The 9835-nt window shown below is 43.9% G+C and overlaps 1 protein-coding gene across 1 annotated transcript in view; it reads right to left on the bottom strand.

Moving 5' to 3' along the window:
- The window catches only part of LOC146599303 (homeobox protein NANOG-like), a 6375-nt gene extending 5712 nt beyond the window's left edge, over positions 1–663 (bottom strand). The window contains exon 1 of the mRNA XM_085298799.1: positions 483–663. Within this exon, the coding sequence (XP_085154925.1) occupies positions 483–663 (181 nt within the window). The remainder of the gene's footprint in view (positions 1–482) is intronic.
- Positions 664–9835: the final 9172 nt, after the last annotated feature.

Here is a 9835-nt window from a genome sequence, read left to right as displayed (position 1 = left end):
AAAAAAAAAAAAAAAAAAAAAAAAAAGGTTTAATGAGCACATAAAAGTCATAGGGAGTTCTGCAGGGGCCTAAGGGAAGACTAGAGCAGAATTCCTCTTTAGGCACGTGTGACAGCATTTAGCTAAAGGGAGGCCCAGATATACCTGCCCTGAGAACCATGAACTTCTGTGAAACTGTATTGTCACACTATCTTTCAGCCTGGAGCAAGTGCCTGGAGCTGCCAGTGCCTGGACTCCCAGAAGCTCAGGTGAGGTTTAAGAAACCAGCTCACAATCACCATAAGAAAAGCAGCAAGGAAAGATGTTGTGACTGCCAAATGTCACCCATCCTCCTACCAACCACATTACTTTTTGCCCTGCTCACATAAGAGGAAACTATGTCACGGAGAGAGAAAGAGGTTTGACCAAGGTTTTTAGAAGTGACTGACTGACCTGGGAACACAGATATTCYAAAGTTCAGCTCTGGGACTTAAATACCTTACCTGCAGTCTGCCTCTTCTCTCCTGCCTCTGGAAACTGACTGCCCCTGGCTGCTCCTGCTGTTCCAGCTGAGCCTAGGGTATGTTCTTCCTCCCCTGCTGAGTTCCAGTAAAACTCCAGGTACCCCATGCCAGTCCCACTGGGGTAAGCCTGGTAGGGGGGCAGAGCCAAGTGTGCGCACATGGGGGCAGATGTGAGGGTGGTTCCCCCCGCTTCCAATAGATGGCACCTCCACTCAGGGCAGGTCCTACCAGCAACCCCAGGCAGCCCCAACTGTAGACGGGGAGTTACCTTTATAGCTAGCTTGAGACTGCAATATCCACCATCACCTGCTCCTCAAAGCTCTTTGTCATGTTAAAGAAGGTTGATTGGTGGGGTGGGGGCAGAGGGGGAGGAGGAAGGGRGGTGGGAAGCAACACAGGGCATAAGGACTAACAAATGTCCCTCCTGATTTCTTCCTATTCTGCAGGTCCCTCAGTCACACTAGAGCAAGGATCTAATCCAAAGTCCCAATAAATCTCCTCCTGTTTGTTTATTTGGGCTCAACTTAAACCTTCATACCATAAAATAATCTTGTGAGGATAGGTGTCCTGTAGAAGAAAGCTACTCACCACACTGGAGGAACAAGTCCCAAGCAATCTYCACCACATATGGGATTGAATGGGAAGTAGAGCTGGCATTGAACTGCATAGCACCACTGTGTAGTACTGTGCTGGGCAAACATAAGCCTTGGCTGCAGTTCACATGGAGGATTTCAAGACCTTTGCACTGTGGCTTGTGTCACACCAGCAACCSCACAACCTGGCAGCACCTCTACACTCCCAGTGCAGATGTCAGAAATGGAGCAAGGGAGCAAGACCTAAGTCAGAATCAGACGTGAGAGCTGAAATGTACATTTTTTTWAAATGAATTTTCCAGCTACACAAGACATTTGTGGGAGCCAGCTGAAAATGGGTTTGGCCCATCTCCGAAATATCTGTGCTGGGACAGACTCAGAAACACTGGRCAAGTTATACTCAGCACCAGATCTCATTGTCCAAAGCAGATGCAGAAATCAGCTGGCTGGTCTACAGGTCAACAATCAGCAGAGACACTTCACTTTTTGTATGAGGTAGAAGAAGGACCAATGCAATGAAGTCCATGGCTAACATGCTCCTCCAGAGCACATCAATACTGCCTTTCACTGCACATTATTTTTCTTAAGTATGCTTGGCTGTCCCAAGCTGACTGGAATAAAGAAGATGAAAAATTTCTTCTAAGGCAGTTGTTGCTGATACATGGCCCACTCAAGTGGGACAGGCACCTGCAAAACCTTTAATTAAATAACTAAAGGGAAATGAGTGAGTCACAGAAATCAGCTGTAGGCCTGCAAGGCTACCCTATAGGCTTGCTCCAGTCCCTTCCCTGAGTAGGTTTTGGTCTCCATATTTTTAGGGAAGGTTTTAGTAGTCTTATCTGGATAGATTTGGGGAGTCTTTAACTAATGTCTGTATTTCTCAATGAACAGAGAGAAATTCCAGAGTTAATTCAAATATTTCTTGCTAGAATCAGGCTTGTCTTTGTATGAGGACCTGTGCATGCCTCATGTCAGAAACCCACTGTTGAGGATGTTTAAGCCAGTTTAAATCTGTTCCTGCTCCCCCCAGCTCTCATCACTCCACAGGTGCATGTTGCTGCCTTTTCCCTGAGCCTGTAGTAGCACCCAGTACCTGCCCAACAGGTCAGAGAGGAACCAGCTTGCTGTGAGTGTTTTGAATAACAGCAAGGAGAAGCAACWTCACAGAGAGGTGAGCAAGACCGTAGGAAATGGGAGTTATATAAGCTTAAAATGATGTAGAGCAGCACTTCTACTCTTCCGCCACTGGTCTGTGTCTCATAACAGATCACTAGCCACAGCTTCCTAGTCTGTAGAATGGGAATAACTTAAACTGTTCTGAGATCCCTGAAGGAGAAGCCAAAAGAAACTGCTRTGGACTAACCTATGATTGAATGTGAAAATCAATGGAACTGCTCTCAAGCCATTTTGGGCAGGGCATTAAACCCACCTGCCACATCACAGCATAATTCTGCTGCCTTGGGACCATATACTTCCCCCTGAGATGAAGACTGTGGAGGACTAAKGGCTTGGCTGGGGCTTGTACATTCAGTATTATATTTTCTGTGGGTATGRAATACTTCTGTGCCTACAGACTGCAGGGGCTAACATTTCTCTGTACAAGAAATGATGTTTTAAATATGAAATTCATCTGAAAAACTTAAAGCAAAAAAGGACTTTGAACACATCTGCCCCTATCTCTGACTGCACAGTCCTGGGAATATCCTGAATATGGCAATTGCTCTGCAATGGCCTCTATCTGGTGCTTTTGTCTCATGCCTCACTTCTGAATCATTCCATACCTTAGAGCTGCAGTGACATAAGAACTCAGATCACAGTCCCTTAGATCTGCTCTCAGGCCTAGCGACCTGAGCAAAGGCAGAGACACCAAAGGCATGAGCTATATAGAGCTCAGGACCCCACTCCCAGCCAGTCAAGGAGAATGGCAAGTGCTCCTATTCATGTCTGGCCTGTCACAGTATGCTGATGTTCAAGTTTTCATGGCCTTAGGTGCAATTAGAAAAGCCAGGTAACAGATCTGGAGGCTATCAAAATATCTTCTAAGACTGTTTAAGCTGAAGACTTGGCAGAAGACATGGCAAAGATCTGGGGTGCTTGTTTTAGTGGCACTGGATATCTATGGCCTCAGAGCATCTGCTGGGAGTCTCACTGACTGAGTACTTTCTACTTGATCTCTTTGATTTCAGCTACTTCTGAAGGTGTCTGGGTATTCTTGCAAAGAGCCTAGAGGCCACAACAAACCAGAATAGTCACCTGCACTACAAAGTCCTGCTGCATAGGAGCCAGCAGAGGAGGAATGGAGCTGCCCCTGAGAACAGAGCCACCAGCAAGACTGGGCCAGTGAGTGCAGCAGGAGGAGAAAATGAGTCACCTCCCTGGGAAGGGAGAGGAAGAGGGGGGCTGACAGGCAAAGGAGCTGAGCAAAACTTAAAATCTTTCCCTCTGTAGTTTCAGAGAGAAATCAACCCTGAGTGCAGCTAACAGGCCAAATCTGATTTGACCTCAAGCAGAGCTARACTCCAGTTTGTTTGGTGCTGTGCTCAGGGTTATTCCAAACTGGTCTCAGCTACTCACTGTTCTCGCAAAATGCTCTCCATGAGGCCTGCCCTTTCCAGGTTGATGCTTTTGGCTCAGAGGACTTTCTCAGGTCTTCTGTTCCATGAAGCGGAAAGCCCACTAGAATAAAAAGAGGCTAAAGTCTTCACAGACAGTTTACTAATATCATTTTTCACCAACAAATCCTTTGCTTTCCATGAGATGACACCCTAAAACAGTAATGGTAAATGAAACAGCAGCCTGTAAATGACCAGGTTTCCTTGATAAAGTCAGTGAGGTAGGAAGACCAGTAGTTAAAGAGACTAGGAGGAGAGAGGAAAAGAGACATCCTAGCTCACTGTCACCATGTACTCAAAGGTGTGGTTGCAGTTCGTGTTGGCTTACCTGAGATAGCCACAAAATGGTGAACTCAATGCTACTAACAGTGTAACTCCCAAGTGTAACTGTCACTGGTGACATGAAGGGCAGGAGAAGCTGCAAAAACTACCCTGAAAACTGGAGACTCTGCATCTCATCCAGAAGATGCACAAACAGGGCAGAAAATAGAGCACATGTTCATGGGATTTCTGTAACAAGGTCCCTTCTCTGGCACAGCCCATATGGTTGTGACAGCTTTGTTTTCAATCCCTGCCTTATTGCTACCACTATACCAGGGAATCACTAAAAATAAGCCTGGCCTCAACAACCTGCACTTACTGGCTACCACAACTGGTAAATCTCCACAGACTGACCTGCACTATGATGTCACTTGCTGCTTGCATTTGAGCCATTCAGACTCCAAGTCCTTAATAGAAGACAGCTTCAGCAAACCAGTTTAGCTAAAGACACGCTAGACACTGTGTTGGGGCAAAGGTTGGTGGTAATGAGCAGTTCAGCCATGTGAGTGTCTTTTCCCAGCACAGACACAGCCTTATACCAGCCACAAGAGAGTCTCAGAAAGCTTTAGTGGAGAAGAACCTAGACCAAGAGCTGGATGTTACTGGATTTGTATCCCTCCTGAGACTGACTCACTATGTAATGCTGCACAAGTCACCTCTTCCCTCTCTGGCTTAGTTCCCAATTTATAGAAAAAGTCTTTTCCCTCTTTGATAACATACTTCCACCTTCAGGTGGAAGTCAGTTAAACATTTATGGCCCAAAGCAAGATGGTATGCTCTATATCACTCTAGCTAGACTGTACAAAAATTAAATGCTTCTTGTCTGCTACCTGAGACCTGTACAGCTCTAAAACCTGATTATTTAGAGGCAAGATAGCCATTTTAAAAGTTATAAAGGTCTTTGAAGAGGGAAGGAGCAAGATGTCTAAAGTGTTATTATGGCCCAGTCCCAGTTGAAGATCTGGCCTTCTTTCTTTTTCTTCTGCAAAAAGCAAACTGCCATGGAGAAAATGTAGAAGGTTCCACCAGCTTCTTTATTCTCTGCTAGCTAGGAGCTATGCAGCACAAGGAGACCTGTAAAGTGGCTGTTGTTAGGAGGGCTGGGGTTGCTAGTAGACTGGGAAGGATTTCCATCAACTCTAGGTTGAGTTAAGTCTCCGCCTTACACTCTCCACTTTCTTTCTCCACATTGTTGTTGATACCCTCGCCGGTCTTAAACTCACACACTTCTATAGTACGTTTACCTGGTTAACAGTCTTTCTGTGGAGATACAGCAGAAGAGAATACCAGGGAAAGAGTTTTCCATACCAGTAAAGCCTACATTCCAAACAGACATTAATATTCACAAAGACAGGTTTTGGCAGCAAAAGCTGACTATGCAAGGTTCAAAATCAAATTCAGCACAGTTACACCTGCAAATTGTTAGTATCATTTTTCTGGTGACATGGCCCTCCCTTCCCTTTTCYAGATCTTCTCTCTAGCACTTAAAATACTTGGAGTAACAAAAGCCCAACTCATTTTGGTTTGCATTTTTTTTCATCAAAAATCAGCAAAAGGCAAAAGTTAAAAAAATGTGTCAGACCAAAACATATTTTTTAAAATCTCTCTCTCTCTTTCAATCTGCCTAATGAACAGAAAAATAAGGGACAAAAAATGAACAGGCTTAATATCCAATAAAGCATTTTAAGACCAGATATTGATCATTATCATGAGATGTATTTTTGTGCTCATATATGCTTTTCGAAGTCCTTTCACACAGTGAGCCCTTCCAAGAGAAATGGATTGTGATTCTGATGCCAAGAAGGTGAAACTAGAAAAAAGAACCAATTTTGCCAACTCCCATTGTCTCCTGGGTCCTAGGTATCACTTGAAGGCTTGCGCTTCCCTGATTCAATGAAACATCTGTGATGAGTGCAGTCTGAAGAGAAAGCCCTGGACAGTGTCACCACATCTACCATTGTTAACTACATTCCAGCATCTCCTGAAATGTAGGATATCCCTGCTATCACTTATCCTTCATGTAGCTTTTTCTTTCTTCCTTCTGCCTTTTGACTTCATGCTTAAAAGGCATCTGCAGTTGCTTGCCGAAACTGTTTCTTTGACTATACAGCTCATACAGCTATACAGCTCAGTGAGTTTATGAGCAGTGTACGGCTGAAAGCTATTTCTCTGCCACTCTGATACTACAGTGTGATTCCCACTTCTAAGAGTGCCTGGCCAGGCCATGTGGCCTTCTTCACCAGCAGAAGTCTGTAAAAGCCAAATGTCAGAAGTGGAAGGTGTACTTCTCTTGTTGTTCTGCCACCATTCAGTGCATGCTTTGTCTTTGAAGAAAGAAGTTTGAACATAAAGTAACAGCAAGGTTATGCCCCAGTCTGGCTCTTAATTGTCACTAATGCCATCTATGGTATGTTTTCTCTTTTTCTAAAAAAGAAAAAGAATGAGGGATTTTCTAATACTTACATTTCTTTCTCAGTACTTTAACACGTCTCCCTTCTCTTTAACAAAAGCTATAAAAGCTTTTAATAGTTATTATTGCTATGGTACTAAGTTGTCTGAGATCGTTAAATTCCAAATCGTATATAACCATTCAGAGTCATAAAGAGCTTGTTCGTGCTTTATAGACTTTATGCTTCATCTGTCTACCTATCTATCTGTCTGTTTGTCTGTATATCTATCTACCCAAAACACTCTCCCACCATTGGAAACCCTACTTGATCATACAGAGCTGTGGTTCCTGTGCGATGGCCCTGCCTGTTCCAAAGTCAGAACTCCCGTTTAAGCTCAGTTTGCAAAACTGTGGCTCTCCAGGGCATTCCTCCAACCCTCTTTTCCAGCTCAGATGTCAATACCAGGAATTCATCCTATTCACCCCCCTCTCTGATATTATGCTTCCGAACAAGATATCTGAGCTAGGCCAGGCTCAGGCTAGGCTTTTGTTCCTTTCATGGCCTTCACTCATCCTGCTTCATGACCTGTGCAGGACAGTCTGGTAAGGGACTGACGAAGGGCTTTTCAGTATCTTATAAGCGACTGGCATGTAAATTAAGGCTGAGCTGGTAGGAAACTCTGCCCAAAGACTAAAGTAGAAGGAAAAGGGGACTGTATTAGGGACTCCTCTGCACAGGTATAAGATACAGGGAGAACAGGTGATAGATTTTTGCAGGTGGAAGAAAGTTAGAGGTTTCTTAATAGCATTAATTGCAGAAAAGACTGTCTTAAGGGGGTTATAGGCCCTGGAGCATCAAACCTCATAGGCTTTTTGATGTATCTAAGAGAGGAAGAAGAATGCAGTGTGCTCCTGTTCCAGTTACCAGCTTTGGTATCTGGGATTCCACTAGCCCAAATGTGCCAGGAATTAAGTCTCCCTAGACAGAGATAACATAGCAGAGCTCTGATCGAGGGACTGATATCAAAGAAGTAAATCTCTCAGCCCCAGGGATGAATCATCAGAGCAGTTTATTCCAACCTTTTCTCATCCTTTCAAGCATCAGGTTCAATTGCAGCAGCCAGAGCACAAAAGGCTAGGTGCTGCTTAGGCAGGGAAAACACAACCAGGAGGAATGGAATTCACAGGTGATACAAGACTGGGAGGGTGTCGCAAATACCACTGAGAACAAAGAAGCAATGCAAAAGGAACCTATCTAGCTTGGGCAGGGAGGAAGAATGAAAGATGAGAGCTAGTTATGCACCTGGGGAGAAAGAATCCCAAACTTAGATAATCAAAGGAAGATGTGTAGAAAGCACAGCATGAAAGAGGGCAAGCAAGCAAGCAAGCAAAATCAAATAAAATAAAATAAAATAAAATAAAATAAAATAAAATAAAATAAAATAAAATAAAATAAAATAAAATAAAAAAGTGTTAGCCGGCTGTGATATACCTGATCCAAGCACTTGACAAAGATCCATATCACCCCATTTTCATAGATGTGGAAACCAAGACACTATGAGCTCAGTAAAGGGTCTGTTGTTGTGCAGCACTGGCCACACCTTGACTAGACAGAAACATGTCCATGCAGAAAATTTGTCTTAAAGTTTAAGGTGGATATTATGCACAGCTGTGGTGAGATCATGTGAAGAAGGCTGTGTTCTGTTTCATGTACCCTGCAAAATGAGGAGGCAGGGGGAAAAATGCTCAGAGAAGATCAGCAATCACAGGAGCATTATAAAACACATCTTTTCTCTGCAAAGCAACTATCAAAACAGAATTGCAGCACCTGATCCTCACTGCTTCTCAGCAATCTGTGGATCTAATTCCTCTCTTTACACTTAGGAGGATATCTGTTTTATCAAAGGCTTTTCCACCACTAGTTCCATTCAGATTGCCTTTCCCATAWAACAGGTGAAAGCAGGTGGGAAGGACTGAACTGGCAGATGCAATACCAAAGATGAGGTTGTGACTGAACTTCAGCTCACTCAGTCCTTCAGAATGCCCTTCATATACCAGGCCACTCTGGAACAGGGTGAGGCTGGAAGGCCAAGCCAGGTCTGGTTCTCTACTCCATCACTATTTGTAACAGTTACGTTGGATGATACACCAGCAGGCTTTAGAATGAGCAAACAGGCATCAGTCCCATTAGTATTGGATCCTAAAAAGCAATGTTGTTAATGAGTCTGATTCCTCCCTCATAGCTGCATTAGTTCTGCAGGGTAAACAGGAGCAAACTTATCAACTCTGTACAAAAATCAATTGATCACTGGAGCCAGTACCTCTGGCTCAGATACATACAGCAAGTTACAGAAGTGTTGCTGAGCTGTGATCTAGTTTATATTGTGGTTTTGTTGTAGATTTTGGTAACAGTTTGGGGTATTATTTTTTCATTTGGGAGGTGGGTGTTTGTGGGGGCTTGGGGTATTTGTTTGTTTTTTGCATGGTTGTATTTCAGAGTAGTCCTGTGCTTTGGAGAGGGTGAGTCAAAATTAATCTCTTCAGGCTAGCAGTTGCTCTATAGAATTGTTGCTGATGATGATAGTGCAGATGAGTCTCAAGCTTTGCAGGGAGCAATGGGGGGGGGGAGTGATAGCCATCTATATGAAATATTTGCTAAGGAGGAGACACCTGGGAAACACATGCTGGTAGTGTGTTGCCAAATAACCAGACAGGTTTCCATGCTGTAAGCAGTATAAGACAGTCAGCACCCTCCAGGGGGATGGCACTTGTCAAGCTGTCATTGATTCCATGTGGGTGCTGCACTCTCACAGGAATGAGAGACACCTCAAGAGCAAGCAAGCAATTCATGGCCCAAAGAATCGTTTTAGGGGAGGTAATGTTAACTTAGTGGGGGACAACAGAGAGACAAGTAAACTGGCAGCCTGTGGAAATCTCAGCACAAGAAAGTCAGGAGAAAGTTGTTTTCTTTTTTCTTTTTCTTTTTCTTTTTCCTTTTTTTTTTTTTTTTAAGTTTAAATTGTTCTTTCGGGGAGCAGGTAAAGAAATACCTTTTGTTCACAGCAGAAGACACTGTTGCACAAATCGCCTGGGATCTTCACAGAAAACAGCGTCCTCAAATTTCTTCCCAGTCCAAGGCTCCTAGTCTTTATTGGAGATGTACCCGTAGAAACTACACAACTGCACAGAGCCATGATACAGACTGCGCTGAAATGTCTGAGGAACACACCCATGCAATGAATCTCTGGACCAGCAGGTGGCAGCACAGCACACAAGTTCACACTGCAGTTGAAATACTCCAGCTGTAAAGCGTTTTACAGTTCAGGGCAGGAGAGAAAATTGTAAGGTGACCTTGCGCTAGGCTAGCAGAGAATAGGAGTGAGAAGGAACAGAGGGGAAGAAAAGTGGGGAAGAGCA

Source organism: Rhea americana, unplaced genomic scaffold, assembly GCF_003343005.1.
Source record: "Rhea americana isolate MKP2758 unplaced genomic scaffold, rheAme1 scaffold_142, whole genome shotgun sequence".
Classification (NCBI taxonomy): domain Eukaryota; kingdom Metazoa; phylum Chordata; class Aves; order Rheiformes; family Rheidae; genus Rhea; species Rhea americana.
This window is presented reverse-complemented; position numbering and strand designations above follow the sequence as displayed.